Source organism: Knufia obscura (assembly GCF_036327395.1).
Source record: "Knufia obscura strain CCFEE 5817 isolate CBS 148926 chromosome Unknown scaffold_13, whole genome shotgun sequence".
Lineage (NCBI taxonomy): Eukaryota > Fungi > Ascomycota > Eurotiomycetes > Chaetothyriales > Trichomeriaceae > Knufia > Knufia obscura.
In genome coordinates, this window is record NW_027042699.1 from 635,344 (window position 1) to 659,599 (window position 24,256).

At 52.4% G+C, this 24,256-nt stretch overlaps 11 protein-coding genes across 11 annotated transcripts; 7 read left to right on the top strand and 4 right to left on the bottom strand.

The window, feature by feature from the left end:
• Positions 1 to 17: 17 nt before the first annotated feature.
• Positions 18 to 1,490, top strand: PMZ80_009395 (uncharacterized protein; the record flags this gene model as incomplete). The annotated part of the gene is made up of 1 exon (XM_064877790.1): positions 18 to 1,490. One exon carries the CDS (start codon positions 18 to 20, stop codon positions 1,488 to 1,490), a length of 1,473 nt encoding a protein of 490 aa, XP_064726515.1.
• A 1-nt stretch (position 1,491) lies between these two features.
• On the bottom strand, positions 1,492 to 2,488 carry SHY1 (surf-like protein; the record flags this gene model as incomplete). The annotated part of the gene is made up of 2 exons (XM_064877791.1): positions 1,492 to 1,591; positions 1,641 to 2,488. The coding sequence occupies 2 exons, from the start codon at positions 2,486 to 2,488 to the stop codon at positions 1,492 to 1,494; spliced, it is 948 nt and encodes a 315-aa protein (XP_064726516.1).
• Positions 2,489 to 2,635: 147 nt separating this feature from the next.
• Positions 2,636 to 4,318, top strand: PMZ80_009397 (uncharacterized protein; the record flags this gene model as incomplete). Its single annotated transcript, XM_064877792.1, has 1 exon — positions 2,636 to 4,318. The coding sequence occupies one exon, from the start codon at positions 2,636 to 2,638 to the stop codon at positions 4,316 to 4,318; it is 1,683 nt and encodes a 560-aa protein (XP_064726517.1).
• An 83-nt stretch (positions 4,319 to 4,401) lies between these two features.
• Positions 4,402 to 5,481, bottom strand: LRA2 (L-rhamnono-gamma-lactonase; the record flags this gene model as incomplete). The annotated part of the gene is made up of 1 exon (XM_064877793.1): positions 4,402 to 5,481. One exon carries the CDS (start codon positions 5,479 to 5,481, stop codon positions 4,402 to 4,404), a length of 1,080 nt encoding a protein of 359 aa, XP_064726518.1.
• Positions 5,482 to 6,090: 609 nt separating this feature from the next.
• On the top strand, positions 6,091 to 6,870 carry PMZ80_009399 (uncharacterized protein; the record flags this gene model as incomplete). Its single annotated transcript, XM_064877794.1, has 1 exon — positions 6,091 to 6,870. The coding sequence occupies one exon, from the start codon at positions 6,091 to 6,093 to the stop codon at positions 6,868 to 6,870; it is 780 nt and encodes a 259-aa protein (XP_064726519.1).
• Positions 6,871 to 7,576: 706 nt separating this feature from the next.
• Positions 7,577 to 7,897, top strand: PMZ80_009400 (uncharacterized protein; the record flags this gene model as incomplete). Its single annotated transcript, XM_064877795.1, has 2 exons — positions 7,577 to 7,690; positions 7,742 to 7,897. The coding sequence occupies 2 exons, from the start codon at positions 7,577 to 7,579 to the stop codon at positions 7,895 to 7,897; spliced, it is 270 nt and encodes an 89-aa protein (XP_064726520.1).
• Positions 7,898 to 7,914: 17 nt separating this feature from the next.
• On the bottom strand, positions 7,915 to 8,778 carry DHG2 (L-rhamnose-1-dehydrogenase; the record flags this gene model as incomplete). The annotated part of the gene is made up of 1 exon (XM_064877796.1): positions 7,915 to 8,778. The coding sequence occupies one exon, from the start codon at positions 8,776 to 8,778 to the stop codon at positions 7,915 to 7,917; it is 864 nt and encodes a 287-aa protein (XP_064726521.1).
• A 560-nt stretch (positions 8,779 to 9,338) lies between these two features.
• On the bottom strand, positions 9,339 to 10,658 carry PMZ80_009402 (uncharacterized protein; the record flags this gene model as incomplete). The annotated part of the gene is made up of 1 exon (XM_064877797.1): positions 9,339 to 10,658. One exon carries the CDS (start codon positions 10,656 to 10,658, stop codon positions 9,339 to 9,341), a length of 1,320 nt encoding a protein of 439 aa, XP_064726522.1.
• Positions 10,659 to 11,094: 436 nt separating this feature from the next.
• Positions 11,095 to 13,618, top strand: PMZ80_009403 (uncharacterized protein; the record flags this gene model as incomplete). Its single annotated transcript, XM_064877798.1, has 4 exons — positions 11,095 to 11,255; positions 11,312 to 11,346; positions 11,399 to 13,271; positions 13,324 to 13,618. 4 exons carry the CDS (start codon positions 11,095 to 11,097, stop codon positions 13,616 to 13,618), a joined length of 2,364 nt encoding a protein of 787 aa, XP_064726523.1.
• Positions 13,619 to 17,607: 3,989 nt separating this feature from the next.
• PMZ80_009404 (uncharacterized protein) lies at positions 17,608 to 18,739 on the top strand (the record flags this gene model as incomplete). The annotated part of the gene is made up of 3 exons (XM_064877799.1): positions 17,608 to 17,611; positions 17,660 to 17,817; positions 18,014 to 18,739. 3 exons carry the CDS (start codon positions 17,608 to 17,610, stop codon positions 18,737 to 18,739), a joined length of 888 nt encoding a protein of 295 aa, XP_064726524.1.
• Positions 18,740 to 19,142: 403 nt separating this feature from the next.
• On the top strand, positions 19,143 to 22,814 carry PMZ80_009405 (uncharacterized protein; the record flags this gene model as incomplete). The annotated part of the gene is made up of 2 exons (XM_064877800.1): positions 19,143 to 19,237; positions 19,292 to 22,814. 2 exons carry the CDS (start codon positions 19,143 to 19,145, stop codon positions 22,812 to 22,814), a joined length of 3,618 nt encoding a protein of 1,205 aa, XP_064726525.1.
• Positions 22,815 to 24,256: the final 1,442 nt, after the last annotated feature.

Sequence of the window (24,256 nt, forward strand, 5' to 3'; positions counted from 1 at the left end):
TGGCTGTTGTTGCAACCATGTCGAACAAGAAAAGGGCTCTTGCTGAATTGAGACAGCCACAGATAACACCATCGCGACGGGAGCCATTCACACCTCATGCGCTGCATAATGTCCAGCAGAGAACAGGCACGCGACTGCGCTCTGCACGTTCAGTTAGACATGTTGATGCCAACAGCGTCCGACCCAACTCTGCCAGAGGCATATTGAGGCGCCTCGCCAAGATTACCGCGCCGACTACGAAGAGAAGGACTCTAACTCCTACAAGTGCAGTTCAAGGTAAAGAGAACGTCGTACCGCTGGGTGATGGAGATGTCGACGATGATGTGAAGAAGCCCAGGCTCAACTTTGATATCGAGGAAAGCATCGAGCAAGATGACAGTGAGATACTTGTTGCGCCCACGCCCTCCGCGCTTCAGGAAGACACGGAAGAAGAGGACGAGCAGCCCACTATCACTTTCCTGCATGCCACGGACGGTCGCAGTGCAGGAGAGGCGGCGACAAGGCGACAATCATACGTATCTTTACTTCCTCACTCTGACCCGGCCTTGCTCAACGAACATGATGAGGAAGCAGACGAGGACGACAACAGCACGTTCCTGACTGAGCGTGGCAGGCGGGCCGTTAGCGAAGAGCCTACACGCATGTCGAGATACAGTTTTGGAAGCATAAGAATGAGCGATTTCGGTTCTGAGTTGGAAATAAGAAGAGGGTCAGACAGGCAGCAAAAGTTGGCAATCCTAGAGGCAGATGATGACTATGGAGGAGGCTTTGACCTCGAGGATGATATACAGCTTGGTGGAGAGACTGAGGATCTGCGCCATATACGGCAGTCTTCGCCTCAAAGTTTGGTATCTGCAGAAGAGGTCTCGCAGCACCTGCCGCCGGGCGCCAACGATACCTTTCAGTTAGACATCGTGGATGACGTTAATGATGTAAATGCTCAGCAGCGAGCCGTGTCTGGCGAGCAGCCACAATTGGCCGACTCGATCGTTGTCGTGGATAATGAAGAAGATGAAGAACATGGGTTTGTCGAAGACGCCCAAGACGTTCCGATCGTGCCACCTGCCTCGGCGAGCTCTGGCCGAAGACAGACGCTACTCGAATCCGTTGCGGCAACAGCAAAGGCTCGACCAAAGAAGAAGCTGAAGATGAACCAGCGTGGCAACATGGTCCCTGCACTACCCTCAAGCTTGATCAAGCGCATCGTCCACGATTCGCAGGAGAAAGCCGGCAAGCGCAAGACAACTCTTGGTAAAGACCATATGAAGGCTCTTGAACAAGCCACAGAGTGGTTCTTCGAACAGGTCGGCGAAGATCTCGAAGCATATTCGCAACATGGTCGGCGGAAGAAGAGAGTGTCCGAGGGCGACGCTTTGCTTCTGATGCGGCGCCAACGTGTTCTGCGAAATCCTGGCGAGCTCCATGAGCTGGCCAAGCAATGGCTACCTCGAGACATGCTGAATGAGCTTGAACTTCCAGACCGTCCCTGATTTACCACTCCTTGGAAGTCCGCACACGGTTCGCAATATTGGAGGGCTTCTTCTTAAGCACCATCCAGAGCATCAGCGCCGTAGCGGCAGACAGCGAGTACCTAATGATTGATGAGCGACAAACACTTTGCATGATTGGACATAACATACCAGGTAACGATGTATTGGACATGATTATTCCTCAGGTTCACCTCTGGCGCCCTACCAATAGGAATACCTTTTTCTTCTCTCCGATAGCTTTCCAGTAGACTCGGCGTCATAGTCTCCTCAATCCATATTGGTTCACTTCCGGAATACCGTGCCATTTGTACCACGTCCGGAAAGTAGAATTTGCCTTGCTCGGGTCTATTGTTCGGTGTGAACATGTTCTTCTTCCATGGTTCTCTCAGCAGGCCAGACACAGTGATCTCTCCCTGCGGTAATGACGATGGGTCTCGATCTTGTTGGAATCGTTGCTCTTTGCTGACCCAGCCTCTATTGATGAGAATTGTGCTTCCGTTTTCTCTTTCTAGTGGTGTGATCACAAAGTACCCGTCTTTCCCATCATGCATACGTGGCCCAACGAGCATTTCCCTGTCATGTCTATATCTGCCCGTGGCACGCACACGACGGTAATCAAACTCATCAATGACGGAAGGGTCGATCTGAGGAGGAAGGGGAAGTGGTGGTCGTACTAGCCGGTCTTCGAACTTCGCGATCAGTTTCGACTTCCAATCAAGCCGCTGGACTTGCCATGACCCTAACACAAATGCGGTGATGGGGATCAAAGCGAGGATTGTGACACCGAGCTTGTTGTGCTTCTTCTTCGTTGAGATGATTTGCGCTGGTGAGTCGACTATAGAGACGAAGTCCGGGTCATCTGCATTTGTACCAGACCTGGGCTTGGTGTTGAGATGTCGTCGACATGGCTTCGTGATATTTTGACATCGACCAGCTCGTATCGATGGTCGCGTCACCGAGAATATCGCATCTAGGAGGCGCGGACTCGTGCCGACCATAGTTGATGATGTGAAAGTGAAAGCTACTGTATTGTATGGAATGTTTCTAGAACTTGATGCCGACTCCGAGTCCTTGTCAATGATCTGCATCCACCTCGACGTCAACCACCGGCATCAGCCATAAACCTCCACTCGTTCTATTTCATGATGGCTGACGAAGAATCGATATTTGAAGACGGTGAAAACCTGCAAGGTGCTATTGGAAAGGCCTTACAAGAGAAGAAGGCTCTGTTGTGCTTCGTCTCCGACGATGAGGACGGGTCCGTACGGTGGGAGGACGTCCTTCTCGACTCGAAAATACGAGATAAGCTGAGGTCAAGCACGGTCGCATTACGTCTGAAAGCAGGCTCAGAACAAGCCGGCTACCTCAATGCTGTATGTCCTGTGCAGGCGACGCCAGCAGTGATCATCATATACAATGCTCAGATTGTTGCCAACTACCAACATGGACAGACAACAGTTGAACAGCTACAACAGCAACTAGAGGCGCGGTATGGCACGTTCATGGAAGTTGACGAGGCTTCTTCTTCCGATCCAAAGGCTGTCGTTGCAGGATACATAGACCTGCCACCCTCAGAAGGCCGAATGCGGCTACCCAACAACGCCTACGATCACTTCAGAAAGCTAACCCAGCAATTTGTATCGTCAGGTGTCTCAGGGAAGGATCTACTTACCATTCAGCTCAACCTTCTTCAATCACTGAATATCGATGAAATCACTGCTACAGTCAAGGACATCCAGGCACAGTCCGAAACGACCACAAAACCAGAACTCCCAGATGAAGTCACGAACCGTTTACTCAACACACCAGCCTCGAAAATGCAAGGTAACGCCCCACCTGTCAATGAGCCATCAGCACGAAGCTCGTCTTCCCCATCTAGTGGACCTACACCCTCACAACATGCAGCTACCGCCAGATCACCACCCCCACCTTCATCCTCCCCTTCCACATCCTCAACAACCACCCAACGCACCGCCTACATCGCCTCCCAAAAACGCGCCGAGCAGGAACGCCACCGCATAAAATCCCAAATCGCCTCCGACAAACGCGCCCGCCGCGACTCCGACCGCGCCGCCGCTCTCGAAGCAGAAACCCTCAAACGCCGCGCCGAACTCTCCGCCCTGCGAGCCGCAAACTCGACAACATCCGATCCCAAATCGACTGATATCCGTCTCCAAGTTAGGTTGTTTGATGGGTCGACGATTCGCTCCAGTTTCACCGCTGAGTCGACGATCGCTAGGCACGTTCGACCCTGGGTTGATGGGGAAGTCACCTCCAAATCCACCACTGGAGCTGGTCAGCCCTACAACTTAAAATTGATCCTCACACCCCACCCTAATCGAACCATCGAGGCGGGCGAGGAAGATACGCCGTTATCTGATCTCGAGGGTGTAAGTGGGAGTGGGAGTGCGACGATGGTTATGGTTCCTGTGAGGGGGTACGTTGAGAGTTATGGGGCGGGTGGCGGTGGTGTGAGGGTAGCGGGAAGTGTGGTTGGGGGTGTGCAGAGTGTGGTGGGTGCTGGTGTGGGGCTTGTGGGGGGGTTGCTTGGGGGGTTGGGGAGGTTAATTGGTGGTGGAAGCGGAGCGCAGACAGATGCGGGTGCGGGTACAGCGTCGAGGGAGGACGCGCACGGTCTTCCGGGGCAGACTGTGGGTGGTGGTGGTGGTGGTGCTAGGGGTGGTAATGGGGCGAGGGTTAGGACGTTAGCGGATCAGAGGAGGGATGAGGATGAGGAGCAGAGGAGAAGGGGGGCGCAACTTTATAATGGGATGGGGTTGAATGTTCAGCCTAGGAAGGAGGATAAGGATGAGAGTGCAAAGGAGTAGTCTTCAGGCTTGTGGTACAATTACAGGAGAGGCTGCATGCTGTACTTTCCGAGATAAGCATTTCGGCGGTTGAACTCAATTGCCTACCTTGCCTCCCATTCCTCAAGATCTACATTGAGCTCATATACCTCCCTCGCCGTCCCCGCCCAAACCCTCGCCTTCTGTTCGTCTGTCAACCCCCTATCCTCGAGCACAGCAGCCACAAACTCAACCCAATGTGCCCACGACTTCTCAGGCCCAGGACCGCCAACATTACACACCGGCCAATCAGATCCAAACATGATATTCTCAGGCCCAAAGTTGTCAAAGATCACGTCCATCTCGAACCTCGTAAGCTCAAGTAGTTCCGCGGTGGGTGTCGGCTTCTCCGGATCCTGCGACGGCAGCTCCGAGAAGAGACCCGATAACTTCATGTATGTACTCGGCAGATCTGCTAGAGCTCTCACTGCATGCTCCCACTTGGCTTTATCTTCTTGCGTTACATCCGGGCGAAGATTCGGTTTACATAGGTGGTTGGCCACGATCTTCAACTGCCCGTGGCCCTCCGCGTAGAACTTCTGCAGCATTTGGACGGCTTCTGTCAGTTGCCAGTGCCCGCCTTGCCGGAAGTCGACTCCTAAATCAAAGGTCTTGCAACCTGTGTGTCTGAGGACTAGGAGACCTTTCCACATCTCTGTGTTGAGCATGTGCCCCTTCGGCTTGTCTTGGAGGAGGTATCTGACACCTCGTACAAGGCCATCTTTTGCGTGGAAGTCCTGCGAAGTCTGCACTTGTTCGAGGTAATTCTGGAGAGTTGGCAAACCAGCAGCGGCGGGCGCCCAGGCTACGGCGCCTAACAAAAGATCTTTGTCCTCGGGGGCATGGCCTTCTCCTTCTCTAGGTGTGCCGGATTTGATTCGATGCAGGAACTCGATTTCTTCGAGAGGGTGTTGCCAGTCATGTTTGGACATGGACGACTTGCGGTCTGTCTCGACGAATACGAATCCGAGGAGGTTGGGTTGCGATTGTGTGGCAGCACGGTACTCTGCTATTGAATTCTGGCGTTTGAGGACATGGCCTTCTGGTAGGCTGGGTGCCCATGAGAGATCGCGGAGGTGTTCTGCGGCGTAGAGGTGGATGTGAGAGTCTATTATTGGGAAGGCGAATTGTCTGTTAGTGGCCATTGCCGTTCTAGAGACTATCAGCTCTACATCAACTCTGGTGTCTGTCAGCTATCAGTGTTGCGAAACATGGCACATGCAATGCAGGGTTCGGTATGGATTGTTCCGAGAGAAGTTGGAAGCGGTGGGTTGTACATTGTGTTTGGGACTTGCGCAGTTCAAGTGGGATACCATGAATCGAGATATCGATCAGGCGACGTTGGCTGAGCAACTCTGAGCTCGAAATGACAACCCTGGAGGACCCCAGCAGTGAAAGTGAAGAAGATGAAACTCGAGGTTGTTGGTATTCGACGCTTTTCGTCTGACGTCATTTGAAAGGGTGAAATCGATCAACTGGAAGGGAGCGGTTCGAGGCTGCCTTCTTTGTTCACTTTTTGGGTCTCCTAGGCGTCACTTTGAGAACAAACGGTATAACTTTCGCAAAGTACAAAATGCGCTTCGGGGCATTCGTTGCGAATCGTTGCATCTACGTTGTTGACGGAACTTGAGTCATACGCCCTTTGATTGATCTACAGAGTCGCTATTGCTCCCGAAGGTTGAGGTGAAGGTACAGATACAGGTCCACTCTCCGTGCAAAATATCAAGCTGGCCGCTTGACTCGGCGCTGCCACTATGACCGGTACTCAGATTCAGAACGGCCTCCTGTCGCCTGCCTCCTCGGAGCACACCCACATCCCTTCAGATCAATTGCCAGTACCGAGATCCCGTCCCTTGCTGCCAGCCTCGCACAAGGAGACTTCGTTGATCAACTTCATCGACAATAGAATTCTGGCTATCACGCGTCGATACGCGAAAAGCTTTGCTGCCGATGAGTCTGACCAAAGTCTCCAGTCTGGCTACACAAGTTTCGATCAGATCATCGTTGATATCGATGCTGTCCTCGATGTTGTCTGGATTAGTGCCACCCCATCCATTCAGATACCTTATCTTCTGGCTCTTGCTGGCCACTTCAGAGGATACATGCATTCTTTTCCATTCGTGACGACCTCATTCCCCCTTGCAAGGAAATTTGACCTAGCGTTCTCCAGGCTTCTGTCGGCGACGGCAGACAACCCAGCGGTGGCGCATGTCATAAGCGCAACGGAAAAGGTTCGCATCAGATCATTAGCCCAAGAAACACGGTATGAGATGATTGAGGTGGCAGGAAAGAGTGGTCTGAACGTGAGACAGGAGGATATGGAGACCGATGAGGACGAAACCGACATGGAGACTGATGTGACAGACACTGAAGACGGTGCCAGCAACCAATCGATCGCTCTCAGTCTCGGTAGAGTCTACGAGAGGACCCTCGAAATACTTGGTGGCGATTTAAGTTCACTCCCGCCGCCAGACACACCTCGTGATCAAGCACCAGCTCAGTCCACCGACGATGTCGAAATCATCGACCTATGAAAGGGTACATACAGCCACAACGTGCGTCGAGCTCGGCTATACAGAACTCGAAGCTCTTAATGGGGTAGGTTCGCAAATTTGGCACGATAAGTGCTCGACCTGACCGCCTCACTTTGCTCCATCACACATGAACTCCTTTTTTACTGGAAACGTGAATAACACAGTTCACCGTCTCTTTGGTCGATATTTGTCGTCTGGCACTGCTGCAGGCTAAGTCGTCGAATCCACTTTCATCTCGATTTTGTCGACCAATCACAGTCGGCCACGAGCTCACCGCCCAATCATATATTTCTCTCCGCGCAAAAGCTAATGGTACGGCACGGTATTCGTGCCCGACGGCGCTCAGAGCTAGCAGTGGATATCTGGAGACGATGAAGCACAGCACGAGCTCTGGGAGAAGCATATACTAGAGTCTAAATGTCACCATGGAGAAGCGGGCATCTCCCAGAACTCCCGTCCGGCACGGGAGCAGAGGTAAAAGCGAGCGAGGATCACAGTACTCAAGATGAAGCTTCTTCCTTACCTCTATTTGCTGTGTCAGTCGGGTGCTTTGTTCACAGTGCCGCCGTCCGAAAGAGTGTATGACGGTGTAGTCACACCATTCACTGCAACACATGAAGTCAGCCTATCAGTGTCCACACCAGTAAACACGATACCAGTGAAGGACCACAGCACTACAGAATTCTCGAAATCAGCACTCATAACCATGGCGCCGTTGTCAAGGAACCCATTGGAGCTGAGGCAGAGATGCTTCGATGATCAAGGTTTCAGCGTTGATTGTGCTACATGGACCGGCTATTACTACACCTGGGGTCCTCCCGTAAGTTGGCACCACGAGAAACACAACAACAGCTGCTGACCCAAAATACAGGGTGACCCTTACGCTGGTGGACCAGGCGACGATGGCAACAGCGGCTCGACCGTAAATTATGTCGGATCTGCCAATCATGCAATCATGCCGTTAGCCATCTGCTACATCATCCTCATGAACATTATCACTCTCTGGGCGGCACTGAGCCTTGCCTGAAACTTCCATAGTTACTCTCACTGGAAATTCACAAAAGCCCCGCCATCAACCAATATCGCCGCACCACTCACATACCCACTCAACTCACCCACAGCAAGAAACAAAGCAGGCCCAGCCATATCCTTGGGATCACCCAGCCTCCCCAGCGGTATCCTTCCCTCCATATACGCCTTCTTCTCACTTCCATCCTTCAGATCCTCATCATTCAGCTGTGTCCGAATCGTCCCAGGCAACAAGGCATTACACCTGATCCCATACTGTCCCAACGCCGTCGCAGTACTCTGCATCAGCGACAGAATCGCAGCCTTGGTCGGCGTATAGTGCGTCTGCTGCGCACCACCGACCAACGCCGAGATACTAGATACACCGATAATCGAGCCGCGGGATCCATCGGCGTTTGGAGTCTGGCCGGACATATGTCTGGCGGCCGCTTGCACGGCATAAAACGCCCCGGAGTAATTCGTATCTCTGTGCCTCGCGAACGAATCAGGCGAGATATGCAGGAACTCCTCAAAGTTGCAGATACCCGCATTCGAGATGAATGTGTCCACACGGCCGAATCGTTCAACACATTTGCGCACGAGATCTGCGCCTGTCTCGGGCTCGCTGATATCGCCTGGGACACATAGCAGAGGGACGTCGTCGACGGAGGCAACGGAGGTATCTGGGTTGCGGGCTTTTATGGCGGATAGTGCGTCTTCACGCATGGATTGGAGGAGGTTGTCGTCATTCTTGTTGTGCCCTGGGAAATAGTTTATTGTTACGGAGGCGCCGTGGGAGAGGAAGAGGAGGGAGATGGCTCGGCCGATGCCTGTGAGGCCGCCTGTTATGCAGAGGGTGTGGGGGTTGGCGGATTGGTTGAAGAAGGGGGGGAGTGGCATCGTGGAGTGTTAGACTTGTGTTTATGATTCTTGAGTTGAAAGGCGTGGTGCGTTGGGCACGAGACGTCCTTGCGGAATGATAATAGCTTTCCCTGGAATTAGCTGTTTTAGTATGATATCGTGTCTTGCTCTTTGCAGTCTCAATCGAATCCGGCCTCGCTTGAGTGTTTGGTGTGCTGTATATGTCTGTGATTTTTCCGATATCACGATGATTGCAGGACGCTGTATTCTATCTTGATCGTATCACATCTGTGTCTGAGCACTACTTTCTGGTACTCGGCTCACATCTTTGTAAATTGTATCTCTGCAGCTGTCACCGAACAAGTTTCTCCACCCACATCCACTATCTCTGAAGAATAAATTCACATGCCGCTGTCGGTCGATCTTCGACCGAAGATGGCTCAGAGCCCCGAGACAGCCGTGGCTACAGTCGCAAACTGAACGCAGTATGCAAGCAACCACGCGTGCAAACATGATCTGAGGAGGAACCGCGGGACGATATGATTGTCTCAGATTTGACTTCAGCGACGCTGCAAAGACTCTATTCTCTATCAAACTATCTACGCAACGTGATCACCCGCAATATCCGTCCGATCCACAACCTCACCCGTAGACTCCTTCTTCTGCTCCGGCGGTGCCAACGACCTCCCAGGCTTCATCCCGAGCAAGCCCGTAGCATCCACCAATCTAGCATTCGGATTCAACGTCAGACCAAAGCCCGGCTTATCCAGCACACTAACATCCAAATACCCCTTCTCCGGTATCGGCTCGTCCACAAACAAATCCCCAAACACAGGAAGCACAGACTTCCCATCCGGACTGTTAGCAAGGTACTCCTGAAACGGCGAGTTATGCTGCGAGACAACGAAGTGGTAGCTGTATGATCCTGATGCATGTGGGACGACGGGCAGATCATATGCGGCGGCCATAGCCGCGATCTTGAGGAGCTCGGTCATGCCGCCTACCCACATGACGTCGGGCTGCAGGATATCGACGTTGCGGCCCTCTATGAGCTTTCTGAAGCCGTAACGTGAGTACTCGTGCTCGCCGGTCGTGAACTTCGTGTCCGGGTGGGCGCGCTTGAGCTGCTGGAAGCCGTCGAAGTCATCTGGGGAGAGGACCTCTTCCCACCAGTCGATGTGTAGGCTTTCCTCCTTCGCTTTGCTGACGAGCTCGATTGTATAGGGAACGTTCAACGACATGTAGCAGTCGACTCGAAGTGGGAAGTCCGGGCCCACCGCTTCCCTGTGTTTCTTGAGGAACTCGATGTTCTTGAGAAGACCGGGCTGGCCTTCTTCCGCGCAGTAGGGGAGTGGCACCTTTGCGCCCGTGAAGCCCATGTCTTTTGCGGCGGCTGGTTCAGGACCTGTGCAGTAGAAATCTAGTCTCTTTCTTGTGGCGCCTCCGATCATCTTGTAGACTGGCTCGTTTCTTATCTTGCCTAGGAGGTCCCATAGGGCGAGATCGATGACTGAAATGACGGCCACGGGGAGACCTTTCCGGCCGTAGAACATGGAGCCTCTGTACATGAGTTCGAAGAGTTCGTTTGTGTCCCTTGGGTCTTTCCCGATGAGGAACCGCTCAAAATGCTGCTGAACGAGCCAGCATGCTGGGGGACCCCCGAAGCCTGTTGCGAAGCCCTTTGTGCCGTCTGAGGCTTCGATTTCGATGCAGAAGGAGCCGAGGACGTTGATGCCCCATGATGTTCGGGATTTCCTGTATTCTTCCCATTTTGACATTGGTGTTGAGATTGGGCTGTCGATTAGCCAGTGGCCGCCTGCTACATTGTGGTAGTCGCCCCCTGAGCCTACGCCTTCGGTGACGAAGGTTTTGATGGCCTTGATCGTGGGGAAGGACTTGACTGAGGGTGTGCCGCTCATGTTTGCGTGGTCTGTTGGGGTACTGAGAGCTCTAATGGTTCTGCTGAACAGTCAACGGGAGGGTGGGAGGGTGGGAGGGTCGGGAGTGCTATTTGATTAGCAAGCTCTTTTAAGATAGAGGGAACAGCTCTTTTCACACAAATTCTGCCGGTACCGACCAGCTTCGACGCGCATGAGACCTTCTGTCGGCCAGCGATGAACCGGAGCGGAAGCTTGGAGACATCATGCTGCGAGTTTGGTCAAGAAAAGCGAGTTTAGACGAACAGATGCTGGCCAGCTTCTCGTAAAGGTGGGGGAGCTCCAAAGCGCGCTAGTGAGAATCCACAAACATCGGCAACTCGTGGGAGGTGTCACCGCCACCTCTTGACTGATAGAATATCTCGCTGTATTTTGCGCCGAACTTGAATCGCTTTGTTCTCACCTCTAGGACGTCGTTATGATGACAGAAGAGAGGCCGCCTGCATCTAGCTATTACGATTCGTCACTGTTGCAGCAGGAGAACGGCGCCAACCAGGATGTTGCGGCTAGCCAGAGCGACGATTCTGGAGCTAGTGAGGATGGTCCAAGCAAGAAGAGGAAGAGACCAACCAATGTGACGTCTGCTGAATTCTCTTGAGTCTCTGGTGAGCATGAGCTGACATGAATGTGGACAGTTGCGAAGCCTGTAAGCAGAGGAAAGTCAAGTGTGGTAAGTTGCTCATCGGTGAATCAAGGACTGGCGATTGACCAGCGTCGTACAGATCGAGCGGTGCCCGCTTGTGGATGGTGTTCCAAGAATCAGCATTCATGCGAGTACAAGGAGCGCAAAAAACCAGGCTTGAGGGCTGGCTATGGTCGTGAACTTGAGGGGCGCCTAGATAGATTGGAAAGCATCATCTACGACCAAGGCCGTCAGCTTGCGGCGCACCTTCAAGCATGCAACCTAACTGATCGGGGGTCGTTCTCGCATCAACAACCATCAGAGTTGGCCGGACAGGTACCTCATAATGGATTTGCTGCGCCTGGAATGCCTTACGATGCTGAAGGGAATGCCACGAAGCAGCAGATGATCGATCCACAACTTAGACCTCCAACGAGCCGGCAACATTCGTTGGCATATTCCACAGGTCAACCAGCTCCTGTGGACCATAACGCGCAGTCTGTACACCATTATTCCGAGGCATCACCAGCTCATACCCAGCTAACCTCTCCCCATTCTACAGCAGCTATGCCACCTCCACCCCAAACATCGTACTCCGAGAACACAGCTCCTCTGCCGCCATATGATCTGCTGTATACACTAGTTGATCTCTACTTCCGCCACGTCAATGTGTGGTTGCCACTGCTGGACAAGAAATCCACGCTGGACACTCTTTTCGGGCCGTCACCACTTGCAGAAGCCGATAAAGTTGTGCTCCATGCGATCGTTGCGGTTGCTCTCCGCTTCTCAAGAGATCCTCGACTGTCGCCAGAAAATCGCCAGCATTATCACAATTCTTCGAAGCAGAGAGTTCAGCTCTTTGGGCTGGAAAACTCGAGCATCCGCGCATTGCAAGCCTTAGTGATACTAGCACTGGATGTGACTGGCAACACGAATGGCCCGCCTGGTTGGAACCTCCTTGCGCTAATCAGTCGAAGTGTGATACAGCTCGGTCTGTCGGTTGAGACGACTTCAAGTCTTGCTGCGCCTATGTATCCATCGATTGCAACCTTGCGAGCTTCGGTGTTGCCAGACTCTCGCTCACCCATCGAAGATGAAGAGCGTAGGAGGCTCTTCTGGGCAGTCTATCTGCTGGACCGCTACGCTACTGTAGCGACAGCATTCGAGTTTGCACTAGACGACAAAGAAGTCGATCGCCGATTGCCGTGTCGGGATGACCTCTTCTCGGCAAATAAGTCGGTAGAGACGAAATGGTTTCGACAATCTGGCCAGAACCGATATGCAACGAATCTACTGGACGTCCACGGTCATTTCGCTTACCACTGTGAGCTTCTCGGTATCCTGAGTCGCATCCATCTCTTCTTGAAGCGGCCAATCGATATCGGAAGCCTTGCAGATGTCGAGCAATGGCAAGGCACCTATCGAGCATTAGATAGCGAGCTCAACGCGTGGCACTTCAGCCTTCCGGATGACTTTGCCAACATAACACGACTCATGAAGACCAATACCCCAGCGAAACCCGTCAACTGTGGTTGGCTCCTGCTGCATGCTGCATATGCGTTCGCTACCATCCGACTCAATTCATCCGCAGCCTATCCGAGTCAAAGTTCACAAATTTTCTCATCATCCTACAGCGCCATGCAAAGATGCCTGTCTGCGGTCGAAAACATGCGTCAGTTGTGTCGATTCGTGAAGTTCAGTGGCTTGCTCGACAAAGTCGGGCCTCCATTCGCATTCTCCGCGTGGGTATGTGCTCGCGTGGCCCTAGTGCATGGGTCCATCATGGATCACGAAGTTGACCCCGACATTGACTTCTTCGTCACACTACTGGCGGAGATGGGCCAATACTGGGATGTGGCTAGCAGGTATAGTGAGATTCTGAGCCGTGTCCTTGGAGAGTATAGGACATCCCAGCACTCCGGTCCGGAACGTGTGACACCCTCGACTGTGAAGATCCTGGCCGACATGAGACGGTAAGCCATTCCATTCGTGATTGATGATTCTCAGAACACTAACCAGAAGCAGGTGTGCCTATGACCTTGATTTCCTGATTTCGCGCCAGCCCCATGCCGCCATCAAATCATATCATCCAACCCGCGCAAATACACCGGCAGTTAATGAGCTTGAGTATCTGGACGTCTTTGATTTGTTCAACTTTCCACGAATGCCAACTTCCGCCGACAATAACATGGGTCAAGGTCAAGCATCAGGATTATCACAGGGCCCATCACAGATGAACCCGAATCCGATGGTGGCGGCCTCTACGCTCAACTTTTCGCAACCAAACCCAGACAGTGATTGGCTCTTTCATACGACGTAAAACAACAACGGGCGACACATTCTGATGACTTACCCTCCTTCGCAGGTTTCGAAGCAGACACAAAATATTGGCCGTGGCCTTACAGGGCGTGTGGCGAATGCTTGAGGCGTTCCGCAGAGCCGCATCATGCGGCATGACACGTGCAAGGGAAGCTGTTACCAGTACCATGGCTGTGGAATTAGAAAAAGCACATTACCTACGATATCGCGTAGGTAAATGTGAATCAGCCTTACACTATGCCGCTTTCCATGCAAATGCGACGACTGGGGAAGACTGCACACATCATTGGCTGGCGACATGATTGCCCTAAAAGTCGGTAATGGCTGTGGCCTGGCGTGTTTCCAGACGCCAATTATGACGGAACGAACACGAGTCTCAAAATGTATGAGTTTCATATATGATGACTTTCCTTCCGTATAACGATCGCGAGCAACAATACGGGCAATCATGAAACGAAGCTCCGTCAACTGCATTCTCGAGCTCAAGTGCTTTCGAACAATAATCGTCGCGCTCTGAGCATATGTTTTCGCACTTCCGCTCATCACCATGCTTACGTGCTTTTAGCACTGCCAACATGCAGTATTATTTAGGTGTCTCGACGAAAATTCCTGGGATTTGTCAGCGCAAAACTACTTTACTTCGTCTGGTCAATATCATTCTGAATTCATAAGAGTCAGAGCGGCCCCCATCTCAAGGCACACCGTCAAGCACAGTCCATTTGCGGCAACATTACGCGACTAAAAATGCCATCATGATGCCAAGACGGACCCGGCCTAACCCGTTGTAACTTCCTCTTTCCGCTTCCTTCATCTTCAGCTCTGACACTGCTTGAATCGAATGCTAAACTACGCGCACCATCGCTATCGATGCGATCGCGATAAGTGAAGCCTTTGTGACGTCTCGCTTGCTTGCTCAATGGGCTTACATCCACCAAGAGGCTTATTTCAGCTTCTTGGCCGAAGCTGCTGATGACACTCTTTCCTCTACGGGATACTTCTCCATTCAGAATTGCCAGCTGCTTTGTGCTAAGCACGTCCGGAGCACTGCACGCAGCACATCTTCGTCATCGGCACAGACTGAAAGTACGTTCACGTTCTGCACGACTAGTGCTGAAGGTTATCATGCCTTTCGTGCAAAATATGCTATCTAGCTCTCCCTCTGACATACAGAACCAAGGCCTTATGCACGACCGTTTCGATACTGCACGCGCATCGGCAAGCGACGAATATGCATGTTGCAGATCAGGCCCATGTATGACTCTTTTTGAGTAGTGGGTGAACACCATCACCGGTTTCAGAATCGCCCAAGACCATGGACACAAATTCGATTGCTGACTTAGAGTTCTGGTCGCACTTTCCACCCGTCAAGCTACCAGATCGATATGCCTGACACGAGACAGTTGCGATGTCCTATTGGTCGCGCAGTCCAGCCCCATCATCTTTCATCCGGACAGCCTAACTCCATAACATCGTTAGATACACGGTAGGAGCCTAGTATAGGTGCACCTTCCCTCGTGCCATCCACGTGCGACAAGGGTCATACGTCGTGCATATGCAGAACCTCTTGACCTCGGACCTTTCACATTCTCATTGGACCTTGGAAGTCTCCTACTACTATATCCATCAAGGCTGTTCAACAAGCGATGCAATCCTCGAGCTGTACCAAACGGACGTTTCTATCGTTGCCGGAGCCGCATGGACAGGCTGGCACAGAAGTGTTCAGATAAAAGACGGCGACGGTCCTAACATTGCCTTGAGACCTTCCGCATCTTCACATTGAACAACGTTCTGCAAACCACTGTACAGCATACTACCACCATTGTACAAAAGCTCACCGTATCCTACACAGACCAGCGTCCTTGCAGAGACGTCACCGCCCACTACAATATGTGCTACCAAATAGTCGAAAGGTATTCAGTCTGCAAATGTCTATACCACAAACATGCCATCGATCCTTGCCCGAGCTACGGACGACCAGGACATGGAGCCACCGAGAAGACAGTCCTCGTCGGATTCGCATGTCCAGACCACGGCAAGCGGAAGGCTACAGCATCAACGGCATCGGCAGTGCATGGGTCGCGCCACTCCCAAGATTCAGGCTATGCATCTGCTCGGAGCGGAAGGAACTGAATCAGCGTCGATGTCGCGACGCACCATCACTCAACTCAACAGTGCGGTCTGATTGTGGGACCCGGGACAAACTGAAGGCATGGTAGCGCTCTGAGCCCACGACAACACGCAAGCATGATTGTGGTCAGGCACCGATAAACAGATCGCGAATTCATGGGCTCAATTCGGGTGGAAGACATCAGGGTCCTCCGAGACAAGAGGAAGAACACACATTCGTTCAACCAACCGCTCCGTCGAGCCGAAGACTATGGTGGCTTCAACAGCGGTGCAAGCTATTGGCGAAGCACATTCAGTGTGCCTATGTCATGATGTATTATAGACTAAAAGCCACGTTGGCAGTTTTTATGCCTTGCAGGCCATGAGTCCCGTGAGGTTCATGACAGATTCCATTGCACTAAAGAGCAGACCGCTTGCATACGGCGTCGCCACTCTCTACGCCCTTACTCAAACCTCACTGCACTGCCTGCTTCGAATCTCTTCTGCCTGGAGGTATTGTCTAACACCCCCGTTGCGTGCGTTTTGTTTACGGTTCAATAGAACCACCGACGGAATTCCTTCCTGTTCCGAAATCAGATAAGCGAATCGGATCCAAGGACCTGGTTCTCGATTATGAACCTGAAGTCGAGGGACATCGAATCGGCTGTGCCTGGATCCGAAAGCCCTGAATACTTTCAGGCCTCCAGGAACAAAGGTTCGACTAACCAACTGAGGATTAGTTATTATGGCTGCAAGAGCCTCATCGCCACAGCGAGTCCGTAAGCCTCGTTCATTGATATCAAGGTGAAGGCCGCTCGTTCCATGGTGACTCAATTATTAGGTCATGTGGAAGTTGTATCGCCCGACCGAGAACGAGTTGGACAGTACCGCTCCGGGTGGCGCCAACGTCGAGAGTACACTTTGATGCTCACGGACAAGTCTTCAGCTCTGGAACAACCGGAATGTCACGAGGATACAACGATTCTTGTGGCATGAAGGGCCTACAAGCATGTCAGCTATGAGCACCTTGGCCCCTCCGACAGTCGCAGAGTTATTATTGTATTTTCCCCACCAGCACGAGGCACATAATGAAGGTGGCTGGTCTGATATCGTCAGATCGCCGGCAATCGTGCCGGAACGTGCCAGGCTGATGGCTGCGGTATGGATGCAATGCCGCCATGCGGCATACTCCAAGCAACAACCTAGTGAAGGTGCTACTCGGATGTGTGTCAGTGCGGTGCTGCTGCCGCCAGGATGTCCTTCATCTTGGGCTGATATCAAGGCCGAGTTCATGTTGACATACTCAAATGACGCAGCACGAAGCGTGGAGGTATCTCACGGATCGATGCTCCCATCAGGCTAAGTTACCGAGCAAATCCCCCTTTACCTTGACATGCATCTATGGGAACGGGACGCTGGCTTCGAAAAATAATCGTCACTATTCTGCTGGTGTATGGGCCCGGCTGCTGCCAGCACAACGTAGAAGAAGCGTGTGGCCCCATACCGATATTCGTAGGTAGGAGATCGAGGCTGATTTGCAGGTGTACGGTAGACCAAGCAATTGGCGCCAAGACCGCTCTTCTTCACCGGCGGATCGGAAACTGTTTTTCCAACACATTTCGTTGACCTCGGCCTCTCCAAGCGATCTTCCCTTTCGTGAACCTGCGCAAGCTCCAACCATGACCGCGTCTCGAGCATGGCTTTCGCAAGCCTCCTTGACTCGGATCTGCGATATTCTACTTCTTTGCGATCATGATTACACAAATATGTAGCTTTGCTCTGCGACGCAGCACCTTGAGTGCTTGCACCTTCAAAACTTCTGTGCGGTCATTTTCGCAGTCGGTTTCACGGGACGCATCATGGGGCTTCATTGGGCTGGGAGCTATGGGTAAATTCATTCGAAGCTGTATTTGATTATAGCTAACACGGTTCTCAGGCTACCCCATGGCGAGAAACCTGAGAGCAAAAATACCTGAGGGCGACACGTTAACAATATTCGACGTTAACGCATCGTCGACCGAGAAGCTCAAATCTGAAACATCATCTTCGAATTTGCATATAGCGAAGAGTCCGAAAGAGGTCGCACAGAACTCGGTATGTCCTCCTCATCCTTCGCTAGAGTCTACATGATGAATATTTGTTCTATCTATGATCTAAGTTGGGGGCACGGCTTTCGGGTCGTGCTCTTATTCTGATTATTTCCAAAAATTATAGCCAATCCTCTGAAACAGATACATTATCAACACAAGCTGCAAGAGTCCGTTAGAATACTGTTGCTGACCATCTGAAGGATAACATAATATCGGCCCTCCCTGAACCGCAACATGTCAAGTCGGTTTTCAATGAAATCCTTGCGGAAAGTCTGCCTAAGCCACCTTCGGAAAGCTCTCGGATCTTCATAGACTGTTCAACGATTGATCCGATCACGTCTCGGGAGGTTGCGAAACTCGTAAAAGAGAAGGGCAATGCAGATTTTGTGGACGCACCCATGTCCGGAGGGGTTGTGGGAGCAGCAGCCGGCACGCTGACATTCATGGTCGGAGCAGAGCAGAGTCTCATCTCCCGCATAGAGCCAATATTGCTTCTGATGGGCAAGAAAGTGTGGCACATGGGTCCTCAGGGCACTGGACTAAGTGGGAAGCTCGCCAACAACTATGCACTCGCCATTAACAATATTGGTGCGGCTGAGGCTTTCAACTTGGGAATCAGATGGGGCATCCAGCCAAAAGCATTGGCAGATCTTTTGAATTCCGCGACTGGTAAGAGCTGGCCGACTGAGGTTAATCCGCCTGTGCCGGGTGTGAAGGAGGGTTCACCATCGAGTAAAGATTATGCTGGTGGTTTTGGTGTTAGCCTGATGAAGAAGGATCTGAAGCTTGCAATGACGGCTGCTGATGAGGCAGGTGCGAGGCTTGTTCTGGCTGATATCGCTAGAAGTGTGTATGAGGAGACTGAGAAGGAGCATAAGGGCAAGGACTTCTCGGTTGTCTATAGATGGCTAGGTGGGAAAGAATGAAGGCGAAGCCCCTGCTATCGATCTCACTGCCTTCCGGATGTGCCTCGCATATCACTACCTCTTGCTTTAGATTCGTGTAACCGTCGATCTACCGGGTATCGCGAATACTGGAAGGAACGCGGCACAGACGCGTCTATCTCCAAACTCCGGCATGACATCTTCGAACGCAGGTCCAACTGGCAACTTAGTGCCGGCCTGTGAACTATACTAATAGGATGAACTCTGCAGTCAGGCTACCAGACTGCAGATGTAGACACCGCTTTTTCTTGCCTCCGACGATGTTCTGCTGCTGATGGACTGTGGTGATGCTCATACAATGTTTGCTGAAGTTGCCCCACGAGATCTATCGATAGCTTTTGTCTGACCGGACCACGCGACAAGAGATACATTCTAGCAGTTTATCATGTCTTACATTGTGCCAGTACATCGCCCGAGCGGCGTGAGACTCGCTCTGAAGCTCAATTTCCTTGATGCTCAGAGCGAGACGGTGATTGTAGCGTACGAGCTCGCCCACGGTCATGCTCAGAACACCAGATACTGACAATGCGCTAGGAAAGCTAACCGCCTCGAGATCTACAGTTTCACGCCTCAAGGAGGTCTCACGCTTGTCCACTCGAAAGCCGTCTATGGCTACATCATTATGCTTGAGGCCATACGGCCATCGACTTCGCAGACAGACCACCTCTTCGTTGGCACGGACCGATATCAGTACTTCACGTGCTCATGGGACGCTGAAGCAAAGCAGCTGAAGACGGAGCAGAGCTATGTCGATCAAGCGGACAGGACGTTAAGAGATACGAGGGAGAATGATAGGGTACACATTGATCCTACGAGACGGTACATGACCCTCGAGCTACACGATGGAATCGTTACAGTTGTACCTCTCGTACAGCCGAGCACGAAGAAAGTGAGGAGGAGTTCATCCGCCACGACGTCGGATGTACCTGGGACATTGGGAGAACCGGTCTCAGTCCGTGTGGAAGAGATCGCGACGAGAGCCTCCGCTTTCTTGGATGCAGACGAGGACAGCAAGGACAATCCGCAGTTGGGTCTACTTTGGGAGGATAACCAGGAAGAGCCGCAGTTGAAAGTGCTGGAGCTGCAATATTCTGCGACGGGTGAGCAACCATCTGCCGAACTCGTGACGGTGGCAGAGCTGAGACAAGCTGATCGGCTTGACAAGGGTGTCTCGCACCTGATACCTGTTTCGTTACCCTACGGTGGCTTCCTCGTTCTCGGTGAGAGGTCGATAGCGTACTCGGACTCGAAGCTGCAGAACTTTAATCCTCAAAGTCTCGGCAACGAGGCTACAGTGTGGTCATGTTGGACGAAAGTTGACGATCTGCGGTGGTTGCTAGCAGACGAATATGGCAGCCTGTACTTTCTGATGCTTCTCGTGGAGGACAACCGCACAGTCACGGGGTGGAAGCTGGACAAGCTTGGCCAGGGCAGTCAGACTTCGAAAGCGACGTGCCTCGTCTATCTTGACGAGGGCTTTGTGTTTGTTGGCTCACATTCTGGAGACTCACAGGTCGTACAGATTGTGGAGAACGGTGTCGAGGTGGTTCAGACGTTTGCTAACATCGCACCTATACTAGATCTGCAGCTTATGGATCTTGGTCGAGGTGCTGAGGCTGCCGTTCAGGCTGGGGAGTTCTCTACAGGTCAAGCTAGGCTCGTGACATGCTCGAATGCCTGGCAGGATGGCACAATCCGAAGTGTTAGAAGTGGTGTTGGCATGGAAGAAGTTGGCGAGATTGAGGAGATCCCGTTGATAGAAGACATGTGGGCGCTCAGTACGAAGGGTGATGGCGGACAGCAGGATGTATTACTGACTTCTTTCGCTACCGAAACCAGAATCTTCAAGTTCGATGCAGATGGAGGTGTCGAGGAGGTCGATGACTTCTGCAACCTCGAGTTTGCCGAGCCGACACTGCTGGCAGCAAATTTACCAGATCATAAACTGCTACAAGTACACGACTCTGGCTTGAGAATATCAGACCTGGAATCGGGCATGAGCATATTCCAATGGAAGCCGTCGGATGCTGCTGCCAAGATTACAGGAGCGTCTGCTAACGGCGCCCATGTAATAGTGGTGGAGAATGGGCGCACTATACACGTTTTTCACAGCTCTGGACAAGGTGAGTCTCCGAGCGCTTCGAAGACTTTCGAAGCTGGATCACAAATATCGAGCGTTACTATACCCCAGTCACAAAGCAATGCCTGCATAATCAGCTTCTGGCAGACCGCTTCAGTGGCGCTGCTAGATCTACATTCGTTGGAAACCATATCTACACAATCCTTAGGCACGTCTGGAGTCGATGTGCCGAGATCGATCCTCCTTGCGCAAGTGCTGCCAGATGCAGCGCCCACCCTATTTGTCTCTATGGCCGATGGAACGGTCATCACCTTCTCCTTCGACACATCAAAATTATCACTATCAGGAATGACAAGAATATTGCTCGGCTCTGAGCCAGTTTTCTTGAAAGCTCTACCACGGACGAGCGAAAGTGGTCAAGAATTGGTCAACATCTTTGCTTCTTGCGACCAACCTTCGCTTATCTATGCATCTGAAGGACGCATATTATACTCAGCTATCAACTCCGACCAAGCAGCACGAGTTTGTCCATTTGACTCGGCTGCCTATCCTGGAGCCATTGCAGTGGCTTCACCCAGTGATCTGAAACTTGCAATAATTGATACCACAAGGACGACACAGCTACAAACACTACCGATTGGCGAGACAGTACGATGCATAGCATATCAGCCGAAGTTGAAGATGTTCGGCATGTGTACAGTCAGGCGTGAATTGGAGCAAGACGAAGAACAACCTCGGGAGCTACTGCGAAGTTCCGTGAAACTTGCAGATGAAGTGACATTCAAGGAGATCGACTCGTTTGATCTTGAAGAGAACGAACTGGTCGAATGCATTACAACCTTTGCGCCAACATCGGCAGCTGATGATGATACTGACATGGATGACGAAGACCGCATATTTATTGTTGGGACCAGCATAGCGCCAGATCCAGGTGCAGTGTCCCAAGAAGACCATGGTCGAGTTTTGGTCTTCTCCGTTAACAGTAAGAGACAAAGGCTCAATGTGATAACGGAAGCACGGACTAGAGGTGCTTGCCGTAGCATTGCCGTCGCAGATGGTATGATTTTTGTCGGTCTGGTCAAGGTGGTCGCACTCTACTCACTAGTACCATCGCACGAGAGAGGCAACAGGTACTCTCACAACCTGACGCGGCTTGCTACCTATAGGACGTCCACAAACCCAGTATCACTAGCTGTGCAGTCCGCCACCGAGTCACGACCCATGATGGTGGCTGTTGGCGACATTATGAAGTCGGTATCTATCGTGTCAGTCATTCCGCCTTCTGGCCACGATAACAGCTGGGAACTGCAAGAGACAGCAAGACACTTCGCAACACTCTGGACAAGCGCCGTAGCTGCTGTAGGCGAGCGTGAATGGGCTGTTGCAGATATGGAGGGCAACATCGCCACATTACGACAGAACCCCGAAGCATACGGCGACGAGGCTAGACGTCTCGAAGTGACATGCGAGATGCGACTCGGCGAAGTCGTCAACAAGATCATACCCATCACATCGAGCCAGCCTGTCACGAAACTGCCAGACCAAGCCAGCAAAGGCAAAGCCCGGTCAGGCTCAACAACGACAGCGCCAATTCGCTCTGGCTCCTTCTCACAAGAGAACGCTGGCCCGTTAATCCGCCCACAAGCATTCATCGCGACGGTAGAGGGTAGTATCTACATGCTCGGCGCGATCAACCCAACCTACGTTGACGCACTGCTGCGTATCCAGGCGTGTCTCAGCACGCGTGTGCTGGCACCCGGGTACATGCCATGGGCGAAATATCGTGCCTGGAAGACTGACGTCAGGGAGGCCGACGAACCGTTCAGATTTGTGGATGGGGAGATGGTTGAGCAGGGGCTTCTCAATCTGCCGGATGATATGCTTGAGGATGTGCTGAGGGAGAGTGGACTGGAAGATAGCGGATTGACGGTATCGGGGATGAGGAAGTGGGGTGAGGATTTGAGGAGGTTGTATTAAGCTGCAGTGGTGGTACAGATGATACTGTTGTGGTAGAAAGCAATCAATGGCCGAAGTGCGGTCAAGGTATACTACTGATGACACAATCCACTCGTTCTTCGCTCCACGAGCTCAATCACAAGCAAATCCGATCAATACTCGTATCACCCTCCTCATGCCGTCACGTCCTGTGCGCCGCTCACCTTGTATAGCCTTCTGACCAACGCAGTTCCTCTGTTTCTGTCTTCTCACCTAACCCAGTCGATGGTAGATCCGTCCCCTACGAGTCGCACCTCATGCTTGTGCTACAGTACAGTACAGTACAGCTCGCAGTCCTCGCCAGAATACCCAATCACGATGTTCAACCCACCGCAACGCTACACCGAACTCGCGAAATGTCCGGCAGGCTGCTCCTTCCCTGCTTCTCATATATCCCCGATTACCTAGGCAAGCGCGATTCAGTCAGCTTCGAAAGGGGAGGTGCGACCTGTACGGACTGAAGGGGAAGTACGACCTGGAGGATCGGAGGGAAGGGACGACCTTGGTAAGGAGCTGAGGAAGGGGCGATCCTGACTGTGGAAGGTAGGACCAGCTAGCGGGAAGGTGCGACCATATTCGAGGGAAGGTACGGCTCGGTCGAAGGAAGGTGCGAGTGCGATGAGGGAAGGTCACCTGCCACTTGGAGGAAGGCAGGTGCGACACAGTATAAGGTAGGCACGACCTAGTAGCGGGAAGGTGAAGGTGCGACGGTATAACTAGAAGGTACGATCGTAAAGTGGCGGGAGGTACGATCTAGTCAAGGGAAGGCACGACCTAGTAGAAGGAAGGTACGACCTAATAGAAGGGAAGTGCGACCACAAGAGACGGAAGGGGCGAACGTGTAAGCGGAAGGTGCGATCCCGAGCGACAGGAAGGTGCCGCCGGGGTATAGATGTTGGGAAGGCGCGATTTCAAACGCCTGGGGAGGAAAGCGCAACCCATACCCAATCAGAGAGTAGGCACGACCCAAAGTACTAGACAAAGCAGGAGCGGACTAGGGATTCCTTCGCAGGGAGTCGCGACTCTGATAGCAGCGGGCCAGGCACGATCGGTCGACTGCGCTTCCTTTGATGTAGTAGTGAGGTGAGAGGACCGATGGTAGGGAGGCACGCCTTGGACTTGGGAGGTGCGATATGGAGGCGGAGGTGATTCTGACGTGCTTCCGCACGTGGAAGGTGGTGTGGCCCCGAGCGGGGGGACAGTGCCACCCTAACGGCGGCGGTACAAACCGTGGAGGGAGACGCAGGCAGAGGAGAGAAGGTGTGACTAGATGGCAGGGTAAGTGTGGTCTGTGCAGGAAGGTACGATGAGTTCCCTGCCCCTGGAGATGTGGTTCACCATATGAGGAGGTAAGATGAGAGTGCCGTGAGTCGCTTTGAAAAGCAAACATGCCGGTAGTGCGCGGTCCAGTGTGCGCAGAGGGC